The sequence below is a fragment of the Musa acuminata genome, chromosome BXJ1-5, assembly GCF_036884655.1.
Source record: "Musa acuminata AAA Group cultivar baxijiao chromosome BXJ1-5, Cavendish_Baxijiao_AAA, whole genome shotgun sequence".
NCBI lineage: Eukaryota > Viridiplantae > Streptophyta > Magnoliopsida > Zingiberales > Musaceae > Musa > Musa acuminata.
The window spans coordinates 37897500-37920579 of NC_088331.1; the positions used below are offsets into that span (position 1 = coordinate 37897500).

The window sequence follows — 23080 nt, forward strand, 5'->3', positions numbered from 1 at the left end:
TTCCCTTCTTAAGGGACCTTTCTGCTTTCCTTTTCTTTCTGGTCTCACTAGTGTAGAGAACTGGCTTCTCTTTCTTAATAGTACTCTCTGCCTCCCTCAACATATTGAGGAGCTCTGGGAGAGTCACCTCAAGTTTGTTCATATTAAAATTCATTATGAACTGTGAAAAAGAATCTGGTAGGGACTGAAGCACAATGTCCACACACAAGTTATCCTCTAGGACCATTCCTAGACCTGTGAGTTTCTCTATCCACTCAATCATCTTTAGGACATGGTTCTGAACCGGTGTCCCCTCAGTCATCCTAGCGCGGAAAAGGCTCTTGGATATCTCATATCGTTGAGTCTTTCCCTATTCCTCAAACAATTTACGAACATGTAGGAGAATGGATCTGGCATCCATCTTTTCATGTTGTCTCTGTAACTAAGGAGTCATAGAGCCCAACATATAGCACTGAGCAAGAGTAGAGTCATCAATGTACTTCACGTAGCGAGCGATCTCATCCTCGTTTGCCCCTTCTTCGGGCGTAGGTATCACTGTATCAAGGACGTACACGATTTTCTCCGCTATGAGAACAATTCTCAAGTTACGGAGCCAATCCGTATAATTTGGACCAGTGAGGCGGTTGACATCAAGTATGCCACGTAAGGGATTTGAAAGCGATATTTTCTGAAAATAAAGATGCAGCAGAAATGAATAACATGCAGATTTTGCAAGAAATAAACTATCAAGATATGGACTTCTATCTTAATATGCTCTCACTATTTTACTAGCGAGTCACGCGACACCCTCAACACGTGAAACGGAAGTATCCGGCAGACTTCTAGTGGGGATCAGGATCCAATCAGCGTCTTAGTGTAACCTCGAGGGACTCGACCAATCACACTAAGCCTAAAAGGTAGGCAACTCTTGCCGATCACAACTCCTTGTGATTCCCGTCCTGTTCGGCCTCCGAATCACCATGGCCTCGAGGGACTCGACCAACCATGATGCTCGGTTAAGTCAACACCTTCGTTACAAGATGAGTCTGATTTGATGATATACCCTCGAGGGACTCGACCAAGTATACCATGCCCTCAGGTCACCGGTGACATCTCTATGTCGTAAGCAAGATAGTGAATCGCGATATAGGTGAGTCTCGAGGGACTCAACCAACTCAACCTACACCGAGAATCGGTTCATACTTATAACGATGGAAGGCCACATGGGTCAATCTAATTGCCTCACGTTTACCGACTTAATATTATCAAGAGATGTTTCTAAGATTTGGTCTCCTAATATGACATGTCACACATATACATATTTAATATATATCTACATCGCATGCAAATATATATACATATCTAGTATGTGTATAAGTAATCACACTAGATGATCATGGACCACAACCTAATATGATTAGGCCCGAGCCAGTAGGCCTAATCACTCACATCAAGATCTATGTGTGCAATAGTGCATCTTCATGCCCTGTGATCGTCCATCTCGTCCTCGTCGGTACCGTCGACATCTTGATGCATCTCCATGCATCACGATCATCCGTCTCGTGGGTCCGGCTATCGCATCCACGCTCCCGCTGCGCCTCCTCATGTGATTACAACTTAATCATATGCACGCAGGCCCGACAATAAACGAGAAATATAATGAAGGCTCGCAGACCTCAATAATAATAATCACAAGTACACACATCACACGGTCCATGATCATCCGTCCACACATCATACATCACATGTATAAATAATCATCATCATGTAGGACTACTAGATAATAATAAAAATAATAATCAACTAAACCTTTTAATTAATTAATATTTTCTGAAATCAGGGACATGTAGGGAATTTCTGAATTTATAGGGGTATTTTCATAATTTGGACAAAGGACAGAAACTGAAATTTCTCAAATTTCGAGGGGCAAAACTGTCTTTTGCCCAGAAAACCCTAATGCCCTTTCCCCCCTTCGCTGGTGCCGCTGCCGCCACCCTGCCGGCGGCGGCCTGTGCGGCGGGGCGAGGGCACTGCCCTTGCCTGCAGGCGGCACGCCCGCTGGCGGCGATGCCGCTGCGTGTGGGCGCCCCCTTCGGGCGCCACTGCCTCCGCAGGGGGTGCTGTCCCGCCGGGCGGCCGCCCCTGTGGGGGGGGTTCGCCCGCGGGAGTAGCGGCGGCAGGCGTCGCTGCCCTGCGGCGCCTCTGCCCGTGGGCTACCAGCCCCGTCGGCAGCAAGCCTGCTGCAAGCAGGCCGCCGGCCGGCTGCTGCAGACGCAGCCCCTGTGCTGCCCGCCTTCGGCTGCGCTTCTCGCACGCAGATCGAGGGCAGCAACTGTTGTTGCCCTTTCTCGCTTTTGCGTCAACGATTTTGACGTCAAAATTCTTCCTAAACATAACACACGCAGTTCAAAACCAATCATTCGCATGAACAACCTTGCTCTGATACCACTGTTGGGAAATCATGGGGGCGACATCACATACGCAGCGAAAGAACAAGAAAACAAAATCCCCGATTCCCAAAAAGATGTTCGTCGTCGTGCGAAGATTGGTACGCAAAAATCCGCGAAATATGAAACTGCGTATAAAGTAGATTGTGTTACCTAGGGAGATCGTATATCCCTATTTCCTTGCAGATCCTTAGGAGAGGGTAAAGGAGGTCAAGCGTCCTCCTCTCTAGCGGTGATCCACACAGTAGGGTTGCGACGACGCTCCTCAAAATTCCAGGCCTGCTCTGAGGTGGAGAGGAAGAGGAGAATAGGAAAGGCAAGCAATGAGGTGGAGAGGAAGAGGAGAATATGAAAGGCAAGCAAAGACTCTGGCCTATGAGGCTCTGAATCCCTCCTATTTATAGAGATCCCCTGTCAAACCCTAATGGGTCCTCCCCTAGTGGGTATTGGATCTGCATCCAATAAGAGATCCCCTGTCAAACCCTAATGGGTCCTCCCCTGGTGTATTGGATCTACAGGAGAATCCAATCCATTGGACCTGTCTGTCCTCAGTTACCGTGTACCTATAATCCCTCATCCATCTAATATCCCAGAGACTGTATATCGAGCATGGTGTTGTCATACCCATACGGTTTCTACTCGAGTCTCGCTCTAATCGGATTCTCCCGGAGAACTCTTTCTCTCTCAACCCGAATGACCCTGGCCAGGGATTTGTCTGAGCAAGAACACATAAGATATTCCTCCCATGACGCCGAGAGTGGATGATCCTCTATCGACACTCAATAGCCCTCGTAAGGTCGACTACCACTCCCAATGACCAATTGTACTAGATCTGGGACAGTCAAACCTATAAGTCTGGTATCAAATAGTGGAGCACTCATATAGGACATCCTTGGTATCTCAAGTCTAAGGACCAGATACACCACTAGGACTACGGAATCACTGTCTGACAATAAGGCATCATCAACCATCCAGCATTTCGTAAGCGGATCAATCAGTGAACTCATTCTCCAATGAGCATCTGTACTGTATCCCTAGTGTCCCTACACGAGCAGCTATGAGACCAACTGCATCCATCATATGGATGGGTATACAGCACACCAGTCTGTCCGGTTATCATGATATCCCTCTCGAGTAACCTATGACCGGGATTATTTAGGATATGTGTTTAAAGGTGAATCGATCTCATTATCATGATCTCATCACGATCCGATTCCCATTGCACAAATCCAAGGACATCACAATATATATATATATGCATCTATGCAATAGTTATAAAGTGATATACGCCAAAATATAATAAGCAAAAAGATTCTGTATCAAGTCACACATGCCATCACTCACGTGATTGGCTTGCTGGGCACCTATGACTAGCACTTCCCACGCCATTCGAAGTCGTATGAGATAATGTCGTATAGTACAAAGCCATTCCGGAAAACTCAGAACGACATCGCGTGGTGCAGATCCGTGCAAGTCGATCGGTGCTCACACAAAAGTACAAACCGATCATCATCATCAGATTACGTACGATCGACCCGCGCTCGAATGTATAAAAGCTCACTGATCGGTGTCAGGGAGGGGAGGATAGACATTCCCCTGAACTTTGCTCGATACTAACTTAACCTTCAAAGGGATCAAGTCGAGAAATCACCCTCCCGACCTCGGCCTATATGCAGGAGCCTAACGACAAGGAAAGCCACATGCCAATATGGAGTACCACATGTGGGGACAAGCCTCAAGCTCAGCCCGAATCGACAAAAGCCACCATCCAATGACCAACTGCACGGATGATCCTACGCATCGGGGGTCGGACTGACCCGTATTGACACCTCGACCACGGTTTGAGCGTTTGTTAGCACTAATATAGTTGGCTTTTGTGTGGGTTTGGATGGAATGAAAAATTAGTACAATTTTTAGTGATAAGATCTTACCATTATCCCTTGATATCAATAATCAAGGGCTTTACCGGCTAAAGTAATTAATATCTTCCAAAAAATATTTATTGATAAGGTTTTAAATTCTTAATTTTTGGTAGGTATATTTGATAATCAATGTTTTGGATGTAGTATAAAAAAATTATTCTCCTTTTTTTAATTTAGAGATAATTTTGATTTGAATATAAAAAGAATACGTGATTATTACGCTTGAGACAAGAGTCTATCCTTGTTATATTCTAAAATACCTTGAGATTTTGTAACGGAAAGAACTTTATCGAGAGTCCCTATTGATGAACGTCTTTATGTAGGAGGGAAGATGTCGAGAACTCGACACTACTTTGGGAAGTACACGTCGGACATCCCCAATCATCTTAGGCAAAACTATAACACCTGCGCTAAAAATATTTTAGAAATTTATTTCTAGTGCATCCTATCTATATATGATATTTGTAATTAATGCGTGTAGATCAATTTGCTTTTGATTACTTCTAACTAATTGCAAGCGAAGTATTGACATGCCATAAGAAATATTCATGTACGAGGTAAAAATTAAAAATATAATTAATAATAATCTTATATTACTAGGATTTGAAGGAATCAGACCAACTTAATAAGGTTAAATTTTTAGACTAAATTAATTTCTTATCTTATGTATATTAATTTTGATCCATTTGGTCCGGACTAATCATTGATTTAAAATTTTAAGCAATTTAACATAAAAAAATTTCATTAATTGCTTAGGTGAATCTAAAAAATCTTTTATATTGTTTGAGCTGTGTTCATGTAAAAAAAATATATGAACTAAATTTACCTATATAACTAATTAGGTTAGGATTAATTAAACAGGCACACTATGGTCCTGAAGAGAAACTCTGCTTTCCCTCACCCTCCACATCTTTAGCTTATCTAGCACCCACGGCATATCACACCCAGAATCCTCATCTCCCGAGAATATCCTTTCCCTTTTGCCCACGACCTGTTTGATGCAGTGCATTTGCAAGGGTAGGTAAGCATATAAACCAATCTCCTCGTCCACCCCCCCATAGCGCGAGAAAGCGAAGGCAAACATGGCCAACGGCGGAGTCAACAATGTCTTGATGACCATCCTCCTCCTCCTCCTCTTCTCCTGTTTGGCCACCATCTCCCACGCCACCAGACCTTCCCTGGTCAAGGTATGCCTTTGATGCACCACGCTATCCATCCTAGATCTTGTTGTTGTTGGTGGCTCATATTTGTCTTTGTTATTTCGTCGAACAGGTGGCGGTTGCCGGGAAGGACGACGAGTACAAGTGCGTGTACACTATCTACATACGGACGGGGTCGATCTGGAAGGCGGGGACGGACTCGGTGATCAGCCTGGCGTTGGCGGGGGCGGACGGCGTCGGGGTGTTGATCGAGGACCTGGAGAGCTGGGGCGGCCTCATGGGCGCCAACTACGACTACTACGAGCGCGGCAACCTCGACATCTTCAGCGGCCGCGGGCCCTGCATAACCTCCTGGCCGCCGTGCTGGATGAACCTCACCTCCGACGGCTCCGGCCCCCACCACGGCTGGTACTGCAACTACGTCGAGGTCACCACCACCGGCCCCCACATGGGCTGCAGCCAGCAGCAGTTCACCGTCGAGCAGTGGCTCGCCCGCGACGCCAGCCCCTACCGCCTCTACGCCACCCGCAACTACTGCCCCAACCCCGACGACGTTGGCGGCCAGAGCGAGGGCGGAGACAACAAGGTCATACGCGGAAGTCACGTGGCGCACGTGGAGTGAGCCACCCTGCTCTATTCCTCTTCCACTTGTCGAGGCTTTTGTCTATTATAAGCTGTTATTTCCGTGACCGTAACGACTGTTTTGTTGTATCGTATCGGGTGTTTTTTCCCTGCCTTTCGGTTTCGAGAATAAAACGGACCGCTATTTACATGGCGCCATCGGTTTGTTTTCATAAAATATATACCATCTATTCTGTATTGTCTTATAACAATTTCTCACCTAAAATCTATATGATTTTGTTTTTCTAGTAATGGATTGTGGTGATATTTATAAGATATCGGTGACAGTTCTCCAATTTTAATTGCATGAGGATATGAACAACAAATAATAGTGACATGAGGAGTCTCCATGTCATTATAGAAAGGGCAATGGGCTGTTTCATCAACAATCAGGGAAGTAAGTGCTTATCATGAAATGGGTTTGGCAGGGAAGCCATTCCATGACATGAATATTGCTGCCACGTTGCAATTTACTGAGCTAGACACTCTGTTGATGTGGACGGTGCCTTTTGACTCTTCCATGCACACAATCATTCACACTGGTTATGGGTAGGGCTTCGTCAGAAGTGGTGGTGGCTTTCTTGTCCAAGCATTTGTCCCATGCTTCCAACTTTTATCGAGTGGGAGGAATAAGTTTGGGCCAACGATGATTTATGGACACAGTTGTTGGGTGATTAAGGGTTAGTATATGTGTCCTTAATATATGTTAATAATTTATATCTCTGGGTTCAAAAGGTAGATTGGATGAGTGACAGTACTCTGATTGATATATATATATATATATATATATAGTTAGTATTACTGAAATAGAATTGTTTAGAGTTAGTAAGAAGACAGGAATCTTTTTATAAATAACTAGGAGTGTAGTTTCGAAGGATGATAAAATGAGAAGGAATCGTTTGTGTGTGTCTATATATATATATATATATGTATATATATATATATGTATATATATATATATATGTATATATATATGTATATATATATATATATATGTATATATATATGTATATATATATGTATATATATATATATGTATATATATGTGTATATATATGTATATATATGTGTATATATATGTGTATATATATGTGTATATATATGTATATATATATGTATATATATATGTATATGTATGTATATATATATATAATGATTAATATTATTTACGTAAAGGGAGACATAAAAAGATGTTCCTAAAAACTGTAATAAAGAGTTAAAACATTTTTAAATTAACTAAGGATATAATTTTTTATAACTCAATGACTTGTTCAGGTCAACATAATTGACCCAAAACAATTTGGACTCTATGATTTTATTATTGTTGTTATTATTCATTTATGATGATATATGTTACTAAAGAGACCAAAAGACACTGTATATTGTGATTAGAATAAAGAAAATAATTTATATTAATAATAAAAAAATATTTTATGAAAACCATAAATATATAAAAGAACTTATGACGGATGAAAATATTGAATTGGATATAATTGTACATAAAAAATAAAAAAAATATTTCTGAATAATTATGTCTAACTCCAATCAAAAGATAAAATCAGTAGAATTATCAACAATGATGTGAACATGTTAATAATTAATATGAACACATGTTAAGGTTAGAAGAGATAAATAAATGTGAGGAAAAAAATAGAGGGAGAGCTAAAAATGTTTTGCTACTAAACTATAAATAAAAATTAAAAAGATGTAAATTTAACTAAGTCTATTGATTTGTATAAAGTTCAATGACAAAGATTGATCCATATGGTCAATTAATTGACTATGTAATTGAGTCATTACGACTTACCTACTTTGATTTGGTTGATTGAACTTTGTAACGAGGAGGACAAAATGAATGCTTTTGATGTGGTCATTGAAGTTATAGGCCATTTGAAAAGCTCTACTAACAATGAGCTCTGTTGTGCTGAGTGAACACTAAAGCTGCATCTATGTCTAAAAAACCACTGCACGAAAGCAATTCTGTGTTCTACTGTTTTTCCAACTGGATTATCCCTAGCCAAATCCATTTACATCTTTCGAGCATTGACACCCATGAAACATCTGAAGCACCTCAACCTCACTGTCTCTCCTCTCTTGTTTCGGAAGAACACTTGGAATACTTAGATGTTTATGTTCTGGTGAATGTTCTATCTTGGTCTCCTCTGCAACCATGAAAGAAATAAACTTTAGAAAGGATGCTGTTGCAACGACTCGCGAATAGTTCATCCTCCAGATCATCCCATCCACCAGCTATGTTTTTCTTGTACCGTAAGGTTGTTTGTGCTACTTCAATATCTAGATGTTACGTAGTCAAGTAACACTCCCAAGTCCTTCTGCATCTACTAAAGAACATAAACAGTACAAGAACTTTGGTCCTGCCTCCATTTTACGAAGGAATCCAAACAGTGTTATTTTCACCTCCAGTATTTAGGCCTTGTATTCCTTTTCTTGGATCATTTCCGTCTCTGCGGAGTTCTTTGAATGGAGATCTGCAAACACCGAGTGCAAGCGATTAAGATCTTAAGCATTTGCAGTGCCGCCAAAAAGCAGGTCTTATGTGATTCTCAAACCTTGTTGGAAGACCACATTTCTCCAAAGCAGATTTCAATCTCAAAGTACCCATCAGAAACACTAAGAAGCAAGACTATATGATGTAATAGGAGATAAACAGATTTAAATGACAGTAGAAGCCAAATTTCTCGAAGGTACTGACAGTTGTTGATCCTAGTGAAGTTGATGAATGGTCCTCATGGCAGAAATGGCTTTTGCAGGATCTAAGCTCTTCGGGCAAGCAGCTGTGCAGTTCTTGATGGTCCTGCATCTGTATAATTTGTCCTCGTCCTCCGTCAGACCTCGTATTCTCTCCTTCGTGAACTCATCACGGCTTCACAGACGAGTAACAGAGCTTGTAATCACAGTGTCTCTCAAGGGACGAAGAAGAGCTTGATGGGTTACCTGTCCGAGACCCAGCGGAAGGCATGGAGTAGAGCAGCCGGTCCCAAGAAAGCTTCCTGATTCCACCAGTAGGCAGGACATGCCGTGCTGCAGCATGCGCAAAGAATGCACTCGTAGAGCCCGTCGAGCTTCTTCCGCTCCCTCGGCGACTGCAGGTACTCTCTTCCCTTCTCCGGTGGCTTCTTGGTCTTCAGCCATGGCTCGATCAGCCTGTGAAGACCATGTTTCAGATGGAGTATTAAGGACAAGTGTATCGTCTTCATCATCCTCTGCAGAAGGATCGGGTGGCCGCACTTGTGCTGCTGGTAGAAGTTGGTGAGGTCGACGACGAGGTCCTTGATGACGAACATGTGGGGGAGAGGGGTGATCATCGTGGCTGTCGAGGTGTCGGCGTCGACGGGCTTCAGACAAGCCACGGTGTTGTTGCCGTCGATGTTCATGGAGCAGGAGCCGCAGATGCCTTCCCTGCACGACCTCCGGTACCTCAGGCTGGGATCTTGCTCCGCTTTGATCTGCTGAAGCACGTCCAATACCCGCGGCAGATGTTACATCCCGTCCATGTCGAAGATCCGGTTCTGCTCTTACTCACCATGGGGCCGCAGGTGCGCAGGTCGACGAAGAAGGATTGGAGGAAGGGCTTGCGGCGGGGTTCGTCGGGGTTCCATCTGTAGATCTTGAACTCCTTCGTCGGCTTCTCCGGAAGCTGGGCGGCGAGCTCGAAGTGCTCTCTGGCCTTTGGGTCGCCTCTCAACGTGGGGAAGTTTTTGTGGACGACCTGCAGCGGCGACTCCTCTACTCCCCTCACGAAGCTCGCCGCCTTGCTCGCTCCCCATGCTTGAACCAGTTCATCAACACCCTCCTCCTCCTCAACATCCCTTCTTTCCCACCACCGAGAAAGACGAGTGTTCTGTCACGTTTATTATGCGCGCGTAGAAGTCGGCATGGTGGCGCCGAACGCAGGCAGTGCGGCACGTGCATGGCCATCGGACAGGTGGAGAGAAAACACACGAAATCGGATGGTTGCCGCCCAGCCTTTGATCTGTCTTCTTCTTCTGTGTTAGTGACCACAATAAGTCAACCCGAGGGTCAACGAACTTTTAGCGGATCCAAAATAGAATCCGATAACTGCTATCGAATTAACGAGGAATGAGAATGATTCCACTAAACAGGTCCCTAATTCCTTTATTCCTTCGCTGCAAGATCCGATCCCACGGCGGAGGAGATATGGGGCCGGCGGTGGCGGAGCGGCGGACGCTGGTGCTGGTGAACCTGGCGGCAATCATGGAGCGCGCCGACGAGGCGCTCCTCCCTGCGGTCTACCATGAGGTGGGGGCAGCCCTCCACGCCTCGCCCACGGGGCTCGGTTCCCTCACCCTCTTCCGCTCCATCGTCCAGTCCGCCTGCTACCCCCTCGCCGCCTACCTAGCCACCCGCCACAACCGCACCCACGTCATCGCCCTCGGTGCCTTCCTCTGGGCCGCGGCGACCTTCCTCGTCGCCCTCTCCAACACCTTCCTCCAGGTAACCCCGCCTAAAGATTTGATCTTGATCTCTATTTCATCTATTAGCGGCTGCAGCGTGTTTCTATTGTTCAGGTAGCAATCTCAAGAGCTCTGAATGGAGTCGGACTAGCCTTGGTGACACCTGCTATCCAGTCCCTTGTTGCCGACTCCACCGACGATAGCACGCGAGGCACAGCTTTCGGATGGCTACAATTGACTGGCAACTTTGGTTCCATCATTGGTGGCTTCTTCTCCCTACTATTAGCTTCCACTACATTCATGGGAATTGCCGGTTGGAGAGTTGCTTTCCATGTGGTTGGTATGATTAGCGTGGTGGTCGGAGTACTCATCCGACTCTTTGCGGTGGATCCTCATTTCTCCGATGATGCCAGATCGACCAACGAGCTTGTTCCGCGGAAGTCCGCATGGGAAGAGGCGAAGTTTATGCTTGATGAAGCAAAGGCTGTCTTGAGAATCCCCTCGTTTCAGATAATTGTGGCTCAGGGCGTCACTGGTTCATTTCCATGGTCTGCGTTATCCTTTGCGCCGATGTGGCTGGAGCTCATCGGTTTCTCTCACAAAGGAACTGGGATCCTAATGAGTATGTTCATCGTTGCAAGCTCTCTCGGAGGACTGTTGGGAGGAAAGATGGGTGATTTCCTTGCCAAACGTTTCCCTGATACTGGAAGGATCATTTTGTCTCAGATAAGTTCTGGCTCTGCAATCCCACTTGCAGCATTGTTGATGCTGGTCTTACCAGATGATCCCTCCATGGGACTTGCACATGGCATTGTCTTGTTCATCATGGGTTTAAGCATCTCCTGGAATGCTCCGGCTACAAACAAGTATGTCAACACTCTGATTCCTTGTTATCTATGGAACTGCCTCTTTGATGCTTGTATTAACGATAAGGTCTTTATCCTACTAATCTGTGGCCTTCTAATATTCTATCAGTATGATCTAAAGCAAGATGCCTACACATAAGATTCAAACTATTCTGTGCTTCTCAATGTTGAAGATGTTTATTGTTACTAGCTTCATTAAAATCTTGCTTCCATTACTAGCAAGGAATCATACTGAGCGAATTATGATATATTGGCAATTAAGATTCAACATTGATACTACTCATTGAATACTAATATTTCCCATGATGGCATTAAATGGAAATAAACTTCCTCATTACAGTTAATTGTTTTCTTGTAGGTATTGTTTGATGTTTCTGCTTTACTTTCCATGCAGCCCTATATTTGCAGGGATTGTGCTTGAGAAATCAAGAACAGAAACCACCGTGTTTCTCAATGTTGAAGATGTTAATTTTTGCTATCTACAATTTTTCATTAAGATTTTGTTTCCATTACTAGCAAGGAATCACACTGAATTAATTATGATATATTGGCAAATGAGATTGCATATTGAATCAATACCATTCTTACCCTTTTACAAAAAACAAAAAGAAAACAAAAAATTCCACATCGACAAACTTCTTATTGAATACTATTATTTCCCATGATGGCACTAAATTGAGATAAACTTCCTCATGACAGTTTATTGTTTGATGTTTTTGCTTTATTTTTCCATGCAGCCCTATATTTTCAGAGATTGTTCTGAGAAACCAAGAACAAGAACCATCCTCAATGTTCAAGATGCTAATTGTTGCTATTTTCATCAAAATCAGTTGCCGTTACTAAGTAGGAATCACACTGAATGAATTATGATGTATTGGCAATTAAGATTCCACATCGATAAACTTCTTATTGAATACTACTATTTCACATGATGGCATTAAATGGAAACAAACTTCCTCATTACAGTTAATTGTTCTCTTTTATTTATTGTTTGATTTTTTTGCTTCATATTCCATGCAGCCCTATATTTGCAGAGATTGTAGCTGAGAAATCAAGAACAAGCATATATGCATTGGACAGATCTTTTGAGTCGGTGCTATCATCGTTTGCTCCTCCTGTTGTTGGCATTTTAGCTGAGCATGTTTATGGATATAAGCCAATTTCTTATGGACCAAATGAAAGTAGCAGTGTTGAAACAGACAGAGAAAATGCTGCATCTCTAGCCAAGGCACTCTACACTGCAATAGCATTTCCCATGTCACTCTGTTGCTTCATCTATTCCTTCTTGTATTGTACCTATCCAAGAGACAGAGAGAGGGCACGGATGGATTCATTGATAGCATCAGAACTGCAGCAGATAGAGATGGATAATGTTGGTGAAGTGTTGCCAGAGTCTTCAGGAATTCAAGTTTCTGAGATGGAATTGAATGGGAACCCGAGAAGTGAGATTGATATTGTTTATGGAAATGAAGATTTTGAGATCGATGACAATGATGAGAGGACACTTCTCTCACATAAAGTGGAGACATCAAATTAAAGGAGCATCTAAATTTAGTCAGTTGTATCATATCATACACTGGTTTCAGTAAAAGAAATAACCACACAAAATGGTGCTCCATCCATATTTCTTCTGGGATCAAAATGTACTCTTCAAGGACCTCATATCCTGACAAGTTAGCCATCTGGAGGAAATTGGCTGGTCATTTTCATTCCACGATTCTTGTAAGAAACAATGTGGATGTCTTGTAAGTTAAAAGTCATTTGCAAAGTTTTGTGGTTATATTAGGAGAAGGTGATCTACAAAAGAAGAAAAAGAAAATAAAATCTAGTTACTGTATCTTGTTCATATGAAAAGCTTTCGAAACCTGGAACCTTGATGTGATTTGCAAGCTTAATTTGCAATTATAGTTGGGAATTCACATACACATTCATGGCATACATTTTCCTCATTCCAATTAGATTGATGTACATTGACATGTCTTTTGTTCTCTGAGAGACAGAGACTACTCAATCTCTCAATTCCTTTATGGCATTTGAAATTGCAATTAGCCCGTACATGTGAGATTCTTGTATTACCTTTTTATTTGAAAATGCTTGGTAATATCTGAAAAGAAAAACTATGTTCAAACACCATGAAATCTCAAAAATCCAATAAAGATAATGGGAAGATGATAAAGCTGTTGTGAATGACAAAGAGCAAATATATTGTATCAACACATCCAACATAGATAATTTTAATAATGACAAATCAAATACTGGTAATGGAAAGACAAAATTGTGGGAAAAGCTGTGTCTCAAGTGGTTGTAAGAGGAGAAGAACAAAGTAAAAAAAAAAAAAAAGGAGAACAAAAATGATGCGAGAAACGACTCCACTGGGAATCGAACCCAGAATCTCTGGTTCCGTAGACCAGCGCCTTATCCATTGGGCCATGGAGTCATTGGCGAATTAAGATTTATAGAAATATTACGTATATAAAATTTCTTAGTTAAATAGGACAAATATGGAGAAAATGCGTGTGTATTTGCCAACACGCTAAAAATACTTCACTTGGAATCAAGACGATAATGTTTTGTTAATCTTATCAAAGTCTCCAAATTAGTATTGAAGCATTCGTGGGTTTCTCTTATCATATTAAAGATTTTGTGACCATGATTTCAATGCCACTTCAATCGAAGAAAACATTAATCTTCCACAATGTTTAGAATTTCCAATTACAACGAGCCATATGTTATCAGCTTATGCTGTGAGATATTTTTTGACAACATGTGATCGTCGATGAATCTAAAGTGTGTAGGGATTTAAAACATCCACTTAGAAATCCACGGAATGAAGATCTTTTGATGTTTTGAATTTAGTACGCGAACGATTGTAGTTTTGGCATTTATTTAGCAACTTAGAAGGAAGTCTGCCATGAATGAAAGTAGGAACCTAAATTGTCAATTGAGTCACTAATCTGCTCAGAAATGATTAAGAGTTGTTTGTTGACTAATAGTTACACCAGCTTGGTAGATGATGGTTTATTTTGGAGATTAGTCTTTTGAGACCCCACATCCTTGTGACAACTGCATCCTTTCCTGCCTTATCTTAGTCAACATGAACTAGTAAGCAGTCAGATGGCCTGCTCTCTATGATCATTTCTCTACCTAAAACCCTGTAGCATGAAGTCAAGATTCTTCCAAAGCTACCCAAGACAAGAAGATGTATTGTTAGTGACCCAATCGAACTTAGGTTGGAGGTTTATCTACTTATGTAATTGTTATCCCCAGAAGAATTTGAAGGAAACATAAGATGACATTGTGGGGAACCAAAATGTAGAACATAATTTAGAGAAGCAAATATAAGAAACATAGCACATAGTTCATTTGGACACCAAAATTCTATCGGTATACTTGTATGTGAATGATCTATGTGACTGGGAAAATGTTGGGATCCTTCATGCCCTACTACCATTGATTGGTAATCCCATCGACACTCGAACTGTGATTGGATTGGACAATGCCAAAACTGACATGATGTTAATATTTTGTATAAAAGATGAGAATGTCACTTTCTGATGGTGCCATTATGCTGCTGCTGGCCATGAGTCCTTCTTACAGTGACCAACTTTGTCAAGTTTGGCTGCTTCTCATAGGTGTCGTATGGTCTTATGATTCATTTTCTTGCAAGTGACATAGGAGACTTGCTGTGGTCTCCAACATATGGGCAGTGATTAGGTAGTCCACTATATCTATTGTTAGTGTACACTAATATCCTTGACAACCCTAGTCCACATAAGTTAGTGACAGCTTTTCACAGGAAGCCCAGTTAGGGCTTTCATCCGAAACCTTACTTGTAGATGGGAGTCAATCGTGGTGAGTCCTAGTTGTCAATCCCTTGTAGGAAAAGGCATCGATTCCACCTGCTAGTAAGAAAACTTGGATCATTCTTTTCATCTTGCAAGTATTATAGAATTATTCTGCCTCAAAAGAAGTGAAATGCGATTAAATTTTCTACTGTTGCTTGACTGCAATAATTAATATTGCAATGCAATGTCTTTGATGTCCTCGATTGTTTCCTTACCATTTCTTTGACATGTCACCTTTGACCTATGGAAATGCCATCCAGTTATACACCAAGATTGATTCGGTTAGATGTCATTTTACTAATAGATATATAAATATATATATGTATATATATTAAAACCTTGAAATAGATATGTCATCTTATAGTTTTATGGATGATGGTGTTCCAGTAGCAGCAACGCAGAAAAAGATGGAACCATGCATCCATGGAGAAATGAGCGAAAGAAGCAAAAGTTTCCAGTGAAGTATACACAAACAAAGACTGAGACTACATGTGCACATTTACAAGTGTGATAGAATCATGCAAGAAGGTATATATCCACTCAAAAGGTCTAGGCAAATCCTGTCATGAACTGGTCATCGAGGAAGAACTCGGGCCAGATGTAAGGAGTCTCATCGCCATTGCAGCTCGAAATGCTACAAGCATCCCCCTGGTTAGCAACGGAGACATCAGCGAGAGGAGGGAGACTGCTGTCCTTTCCCTGGCTGAACCCGGTCATGGTGGAACACTGGCCTGTCTCATTGCTGACGGATGGCTCAAAGAAGATGGATGGCAGCTGGTTCATCTGGTCATGGTCATTGGTCAGACACTGAGGAGGAGTAGGAGAAGGGATCGAAGGGAGGCTCATGTTCGCCAAGTCAGCTGAGGAGATATTTGGCATGGCGCTTGCAGACTGCAGCAGGTGCTGAAAGCACTGTAACTTCGCTGCAGCCTCCGTCGCCTCCGCCTGCGCCAGCAGCCGCGCGGTGTGGTCGTCCCACGGGCGGCCGTCGATGAGATTGGCGAGGGCGATGAGCTGGGGGAGGGCGGCGAAGAAGTCGGTCCTGGGGCGGTGAGTCATGGGATCAAACCCCATCTGGATGAGCTTCTTCTTCAGGTGGGTGTTCCAGAAGTTCTTGATTTCGTTGTCCGTTCGCCCGGGGAGGTGCGTCGCGATCGCAGACCACCTGGGTGGAGATCAGAAGGTTAATTTGCTACATTCAGATCAAGTTCAGATTGATCGTAGCAAGTGCCTGCAGGAGATCAAGAACAGGTATAGAAGTACTTGTTGCCCATGATGGAGTGCAGGTTGAGAATGGTTCGCTCTTCCTCTTGGGAGAACTTGCCTCTCTTGATGTCTGGCCTCAAGTAGTTAGTCCATCTCAGCCTACAGCTCTTGCCACATCTGTTCAGCCCTACAACAAGAGATCAAAGAGCACCAAACTTCAACTCTGTACTGTATGTATGAGTGATATGTGAGAGAGAGAGAGACAGAGAGAGAGAGGAACCAGCAAGTTTTGGAAGAGCTCTCCAGCTGCCATGGCCATGGGTCTGGATGTACTCGACCAGTATCTGGTCTTCCTCAGGAGTCCAAGGGCCCTTCTTAAGGCCATTAATCTCATCATGGCAGGGAGATCTCCCCATCGGAATCCGAGGAGAAAGAAGGAAGCAGGGTTGGGCAGTGGGGACTGTGACTGCTCCCTTGGGTGGTTCCTCCACTTTGCCATCAACAGATAGCTTGCTTATTTATACACTTCTTTGGCTCTGTTTCCCATGACAATGTGACCTTTGGAGCACTGTCACTGGCATTAGATGCACTACAGATATCTTAATAAAAGAGGGGATCTTAGTCAGAAAAGTTGATTATCTGCTTAATCTTAATTATCTGCTTGTCTCATAAAAATAGTAATAACAAAAAATTTTGATTTGACCAAATCAAGAAATGCTTGATATTAAAAGAGAAAATTGGATGGATATTTTTCAAAGGACATTTCCTGACCTTTCTAGGAAGTGTATGTATAGAACTTGCATGCCAATACCATACATAAATAATTTGATGGAGATGAGGGCCTACACGATTGATGGTCTCATCGATATGGGACTTGAAGATTAATGCTTGTGATTTGACCTTTGAAATGAGAGAAATTATTTTCATGACTAGAACTAATAACCTAAGCCACAGAGATAGCAATAAGATGTATCCAAGTAATGTTCATAGCAATGATCTGTATTTATCTATTATTTCTCATTTTCTTTTTGATTGATTCAAGAGCCTAAATACTAGGGAAGCCACCATTCACCACAATACCTAAAAGATGAACAATAAGAGTAAGAATGATGTGAGATGTACACACAACCATAGGCAATATGGATATTCTGCCATGAATTATGAGAGAGATCAAATGCATCATTGTACATCAAGGCTTTGGTCTTTAAAGTGAGCAACACAGGATACTTGCATGAATACTAAACCTATCTCAGTGTGAGGTCACAAATCTTCTCCATGCACGCAACATAACAGAAAGCAAATGATTTCGTGTCACCTTCCACCCTCCCCCTTCCTTAATGTCCTTTGTTAGTACTATAGTTTTGTTTACATTAAACCCTCTTTTTGTTTCGCTTGTCATTAGTTTCTTATGCATTTCTGGAAATATTATTATAGAAGTGAATGCATTTCTTGGAATATCTTATAAATTAATTATCTAAATAATAGAAAGAAAATCTTCTCCATGCACGCAATATAATCTTATGCATTTCTTGGAATATTATTATAGAAGTGAATGCATTTCTTGGAATATCTTATAAATTAATTATCTAAATAACAGAAAGCAAATCTTCTCCATGCACGCAACATAAGAGAAAGCAAATGACTTCTTGTCACCTTCCATCCTTAATGTCCTTTGTTAGTACTACAGTTTTGTTTACATTAAACCCTTTTTTTATTTCGCTTGTCATTAGTTTCTTATTCATTTCTTGGAATATTATTATAGAAGTGAATGCATTTCTTGGAATATCTTATAAATTAATTATCTAAATATTAACCTGACAAATAAAATAATTTAATTGATTGTAGTAGCAGATGTGCATTGACACAGTAGTTCATGCACTGGGAACTCACCAAACTGATCTACCCTAACCTACTGTTCTAACTGGGTATAGAAGTCAAAGGACAGGTAACACTTGCAGCAGTATAATAAGTCATGTTCTTTATAGTAAGTACATGGGCATTGTTGTTATACTGCAAATATTTTCTTGCAATATCTATTGACCATCTTGCAGTCTAATGGAATTACAAGGAACTGGTTTCAGAACCAATTTCTGATTCTTAGTATGTATTATTTTTTATACAAAATATAAGTAAAAAAAAAAAATAGAGAGATGAAATTCAATATGAAGATGTTGCTAGGTTTCACTCGATAGCTAGAGTGGTTAGCATCTTAAAATTTATCGATGAGATTTTGAACTTCAATCTAAGAATATCTAGTGTATCATTATTACATTAATATCATACAAGTGATTTATCAGATGAGATTTTAAACTCCGATAATTAATAAATGAGTTTGATCTGTTACGACCAAACCAATATTCTATGTATCAAAATTTTAAAATATTAAAATTTTTAAATTTTGATAAATGAGTCTAACATATCATTCGAAAAATGATCGATTTCAAATTGTCAACTTTTATTAAATGGCTCGAGAACACTAATAGACTAATGTTTTGTATGATAAGGTTTTTGAGTCTTCGATCTCTAATAAATGAATCTAGTACATCAAAAAATTATCAAATAATGTAGACAATTCTTCGCTCTTTTGGTAAGCGGTTAATTGATGTTATAGGCATTAAAAAAATATTAGATAAAAAAAAATTGAAATCATTATATTACTGTAGGACTACTTAGTGTGATGTGCACATTGAAGTTGAACTGGTTTTGAATGTATATGTTGTAAGTAGAACTTCAAGTGAAGCTCCACAAAGGAAATGGAAGTATTTGTAGCTGTATATATTATATTCCAAGTATCCAAATGAGGTGGACAGTGGAAGTCACTCTCTTATTGACAATGATCCATGGTGAGCAAATGGAGTTGGTGTAGCCAACACCCAAAATCCCCACCACCTCCTCCCCCTTTCATGACATTGCTCATTGCTGACACACTTTTCCCAGCTTCACAAGCTAATGCCACAGCAGCCATCAACACCTCATGATGAGTTACTCAACCTCTTAATCGTACATAAACTACAACTCACTCTCCTCTCTCTGTATTTTGTCTCCCTACATTCATCTGACGATAAGTTTCCACCACAGCTTGTTTGGGTAGAGAAACCTTGGAAGATCAACTAAAATGGTGGTGCCATCACTGTTGCAAAGAGTCCAAGCAAGAGGACAAGGGAAATGGGTTATCTTCTTGTCATATTTCCTCTCTCTCTCTCTCTCTCTCTCTCCTTTCCTTTCCTTTTGCATGCTTCTTTTCTTCTCCTCAACTTGCATCATTTGGTTTCAAGAACAAGTTAATAGGAGAAAAACTTGTCCGCTTACCTTCAACGGAGCTAATGTGTCAGGTTTCATGGAAGTGTAGCTTCCTGAAGAAAGGTTCCTTGTCTGATGGACCACCCTTCATTGTGTCTGTCACCCATTTAATGACATGACCAATAGTGTTTCCTAATTAACCTGAACTGAACTACTGGTTACTTGGAGACTTGGATTTCAGAACCTGTCTCTCCGTCTGTGAACACAACTCGTGCTGACTGGCAGACAAGTTATATCTCATACAACTGTAGCTTCTGATAGAGAGAAGACAAGAAATAACAAAGAGAAGACTAAGTTTTATAAGGAGAATTATGCAATGAAAGTTCGTGATATATTGGAAGGAAATGTTACAAAATTTTAATTGAAGTACTTTTCCTTCCATGAACTTAACATGAAGACAGCACAGGATGAAGGACTAATGTGCAAGAAAATAGTAAATGGCAGAGACCACAAAGAGACTCGTTGTATATGGATCATGAGCCGTTCTGACAGAAGAGATTTCAACTTATATTTAAAATCTGACCAGAAACATGAGTTGACAGATAGATACTGTCATGCCAATTTTCTATGTGATGGGGTAGCTAAGTACAAGTTGGAATCAGAAGTGGTGGCTGGACATGCACTGTTAAAGGAAGAGAAACAGTGAACACAACTTTGTAATCTAAGAACTTGTGTAGCATCAACCAAGTATGATATCCCCCTGCAAATCTAATCCAATTTTCATCACATCTTTTTGATTTCAGTCAAAGTAGCATTCTGAAACTTCGAAGCTAGTGGTTATGACTAAAATTGTGTCACTGGCCATGACATGAGAATGGGTGATATGAACATTATTAACAGTGTGGCAATAGTATTATAATAATCAGGCTATAAAATAAAAAGTACCAAATGAGAAGCCAAACTAATGGAGTTTATTTAGATAGGAAGAAATGTTTCAGTTTTGATTAATCTCTTAATATCTCTTCTGAACATTTCTGTCCACTAAGAACTCAACGAGATGGGAGAAACAAAGAATGCAGCAAGCCTCTGAATGATCTAAATCCATAATTCTCAATAATGAATCCAGCTTATTATATAAAAGATAATATGAATATAATGTGATTCTTGGGAAGGAAGACAAATCTATGACTTGTAAAACCATACAAAATTTGTGGATAAACAACTCTCCACTTGCTCTATTTTCCCAACTGTTATGCCCAACTCAGTGGGAATTCCTATCTTTTGGACAGCTGCACTGCTTGTCTTTAGATACTTGTGCAGTGTTCAAGATTTCAAGCTACCTAATCTCTTGGTTTTGTTCAGGAGCAGAAAGTAGCACTATTTTTAGACCCAACTACCATTGCTTATGACCTTATTGAAACAATGACACTTTGACTGATGTCTGAAAATGATAAAAGAAGAGCACAGCTGATCTGTGAGGTTTGTCCCATCTTTAATAAAGAAGAGCACAGCTGATCTGTGAGGTTTAAATTATCGATTAATATCTCATATATATGTATTAAAATACTTCTAATTTTGAATTTATACAGAAAATATATGATCTGGCCATTTAATGAAAACCATTAAGATGATGGTTTTCTGTCATGCTACTGTTAACAATCTACAAAAAATATAACACTCTTCTTAAAATTGCAATATAATGGAAGCTGAAAATTGTTGAAGTGGCTAAAACACCATCAATAAAGTTTTGTTTACTTCAGATAGAGATGGACATGCCTAGAGAGGAAGATAAAAAGAGTGGAAAGCATGCTGACAGAAATGTACTATGACATAAATATCATTTCCAAGTTGGTCTCAGGTTCAATCCTATTAGACATTTATTCTGATCTCAACTCTTTAATATGCTGCTCTACCTGTGCCCTCCTCACCAGACATTGATCTTTAATTTGCTTGGCCTATGTTAACTAATTGATATCCATCAATGAGTTGTCGCTTGTCATACATAATTATTGTTCAATTAAGAGCTTTGACTTTGTTAATGCATACCTCTCTTAGGATCCATATTCCATAAGAGAAGGGAACTTATGCATATAGTAATCTTAATACAATTACATATGGGTTGTTATTCTACCATGGTCTGATGAAGGTACAGAGAAGTACCTATCTAAACCTGAAACTCCATGCTCTGATGTATGCATGATTTCTTCTTCTTCTTCTTGTTCCTTTTTTTTTTTTTTTGTTCTTTTTGCAGTGTGCAGCTCTTATCCAATGTTATGAAGGATTCAGTAATTGGATAAATGAGATGATGTGACCATTCAGATAAGTGGCACAGGCCTTTTGGCCTATATTGCACCGCATGAACTATAAGGGAATGTGGTTGCTTGCTGAATAATTGCAGCTGTGGCAGTTCACTTGGTAGTGTTGTGATGAGCCTGGCCAGATTTTGATTGTAATCAGAAAGAACAAAAAAGAGCAAACATTCCATGGCATCATATGGATAAAAAAATCAGAAATCAGTATGTATATCTCAAGGTTTTCAGTTTTGGAATAGAAATGACTAAATATCCATTCTGATGACAACAGGCATGAAGCATAATACTATATATATCCACTGCTGAGAAATTAGTTCTTCAAATTGATCTAACTTCTATTGCCATTTGCATAAATGAACTAGCAGAGCAAAAAGACGGGGTTGATAAACATGATGGGGGTTGATCACAGACATATTGATCCATCTTAATGGCCTGTTTGCATGGGCTTCATCTAAACTTTCCTTCTTGAAGTGCAAAGGAAACTGTCTTCACATCTGACTCAAACTCATGGTTATTGGCTGAATTTAACTATATTAACTTGGTTTATTCCTATTTTCTTTGATCAGCCAAATATATAGAAATCTGGTGGAGTAAATTTGGATTAAGTGAGACCCATTCAATTAACCTGCAACCTTAAATGCTGCTTTCAGGTAATGACCTTTCACCTCATAAGGTTTATAGTACAGCACTGATCCAGAACAGTGGATCGAAGAATAAATAAATTGGAAGTCATGCCTCATATTGGGATGTCAGGGTAGGCAAAGTAATTTGTTCATGAAGGACAGAACAAGGTTAACATGTTAGACAGACATATTATTCAGTAAAAACAATTTAAGAAGATGTGATTTTTGTTAGAGTTTATGAACAAGTTGGGTCCTTTCCTATCGGTTTAAACTTTTGAGGGAATTGGTAATCCAACTTAAATCTCAAGTGTTATCAAAAGCTCAATGATATAAAGCAAGGAAAGAAGTTTGCCAGAATCACTTCAAGAGACAAAGAATGGAGCATCAAAGTTGAAGCATGGTGTACTGCCATGAGAAGTTGAA

The 23080-nt window shown here is 40.6% G+C and overlaps 4 protein-coding genes and 1 non-coding gene across 6 annotated transcripts; 2 read left to right on the forward strand and 3 right to left on the reverse strand.

Moving 5' to 3' along the window:
* The first annotated feature begins 5369 nt into the window (after positions 1-5369).
* Positions 5370-6288, forward strand: LOC135674181 (PLAT domain-containing protein 3-like). The gene is made up of 2 exons (XM_065183747.1): positions 5370-5535; positions 5621-6288. Exons 1-2 carry the CDS (start codon positions 5431-5433, stop codon positions 6128-6130), a joined length of 615 nt encoding a protein of 204 aa, XP_065039819.1. The 5' UTR covers positions 5370-5430; the 3' UTR covers positions 6131-6288.
* A 2565-nt stretch (positions 6289-8853) lies between these two features.
* LOC135673946 (succinate dehydrogenase [ubiquinone] iron-sulfur subunit 3, mitochondrial-like) lies at positions 8854-10068 on the reverse strand. Its single transcript, XM_065183340.1, has 5 exons — positions 10057-10068; positions 9675-9991; positions 9379-9618; positions 9085-9294; positions 8854-9013 (listed from the first exon to the last, which is right to left on the reverse strand). The coding sequence occupies exons 1-5, from the start codon at positions 10066-10068 to the stop codon at positions 8854-8856; spliced, it is 939 nt and encodes a 312-aa protein (XP_065039412.1).
* A 183-nt stretch (positions 10069-10251) lies between these two features.
* On the forward strand, positions 10252-13354 carry LOC135581925 (uncharacterized). 2 transcript variants are annotated; one of them, XM_065183748.1, is made up of 3 exons: positions 10252-10605; positions 10680-11431; positions 12452-13354. In XM_065183748.1, the coding sequence occupies exons 1-3, from the start codon at positions 10309-10311 to the stop codon at positions 12966-12968; spliced, it is 1566 nt and encodes a 521-aa protein (XP_065039820.1). In that variant the 5' UTR covers positions 10252-10308; the 3' UTR covers positions 12969-13354. The 2 variants fall into 2 exon arrangements, with proteins under 2 accessions (XP_065039820.1, XP_065039821.1); XM_065183749.1 differs by lacking the exon at positions 12452-13354 and adding an exon at positions 11826-12419.
* A 441-nt stretch (positions 13355-13795) lies between these two features.
* Positions 13796-13868, reverse strand: TRNAR-ACG (transfer RNA arginine (anticodon ACG)). The gene has a single exon. It is a non-coding gene; the product is annotated as a tRNA-Arg (tRNA).
* Positions 13869-15713: 1845 nt separating this feature from the next.
* LOC135675073 (transcription factor MYB93-like) lies at positions 15714-16963 on the reverse strand. Its single transcript, XM_065185340.1, has 3 exons — positions 16763-16963; positions 16540-16669; positions 15714-16441 (listed from the first exon to the last, which is right to left on the reverse strand). Exons 1-3 carry the CDS (start codon positions 16896-16898, stop codon positions 15826-15828), a joined length of 882 nt encoding a protein of 293 aa, XP_065041412.1. The 5' UTR covers positions 16899-16963; the 3' UTR covers positions 15714-15825.
* Positions 16964-23080: the final 6117 nt, after the last annotated feature.

What these genes read in the sequence shown, in the direction of transcription:
- LOC135675073 (XM_065185340.1), bottom strand. Translation starts at nt 16,898, where the DNA reads ATGGGGAGATCTCCCTGCCATGATGAGATTAATGGCCTTAAGAAGGGC. An exon ending in AGCTCTTCCAAAACTTGCTG is followed by an intron (nt 16,670 to 16,762) that starts GTTCCTCTCTCT and finishes CTCTTGTTGTAG; the next exon opens with GGCTGAACAGATGTGGCAAG. An exon ending in CACTCCATCATGGGCAACAA is followed by an intron (nt 16,442 to 16,539) that starts GTACTTCTATAC and finishes ATCTCCACCCAG; the next exon opens with GTGGTCTGCGATCGCGACGC.
- LOC135581925 (XM_065183748.1), top strand. Translation starts at nt 10,309, where the DNA reads ATGGGGCCGGCGGTGGCGGAGCGGCGGACGCTGGTGCTGGTGAACCTG. An exon ending in TCTCCAACACCTTCCTCCAG is followed by an intron (nt 10,606 to 10,679) that starts GTAACCCCGCCT and finishes TCTATTGTTCAG; the next exon opens with GTAGCAATCTCAAGAGCTCT. An exon ending in AATGCTCCGGCTACAAACAA is followed by an intron (nt 11,432 to 12,451) that starts GTATGTCAACAC and finishes TATTCCATGCAG; the next exon opens with CCCTATATTTGCAGAGATTG.
- LOC135674181 (XM_065183747.1), top strand. Translation starts at nt 5,431, where the DNA reads ATGGCCAACGGCGGAGTCAACAATGTCTTGATGACCATCCTCCTCCTC. An exon ending in CCAGACCTTCCCTGGTCAAG is followed by an intron (nt 5,536 to 5,620) that starts GTATGCCTTTGA and finishes TTCGTCGAACAG; the next exon opens with GTGGCGGTTGCCGGGAAGGA.
- LOC135673946 (XM_065183340.1), bottom strand. An exon ending in AACTTCTACCAGCAGCACAA is followed by an intron (nt 9,295 to 9,378) that starts GTGCGGCCACCC and finishes TGGTCTTCACAG; the next exon opens with GCTGATCGAGCCATGGCTGA. An exon ending in TTCCGCTGGGTCTCGGACAG is followed by an intron (nt 9,014 to 9,084) that starts GTAACCCATCAA and finishes TCGTCTGTGAAG; the next exon opens with CCGTGATGAGTTCACGAAGG.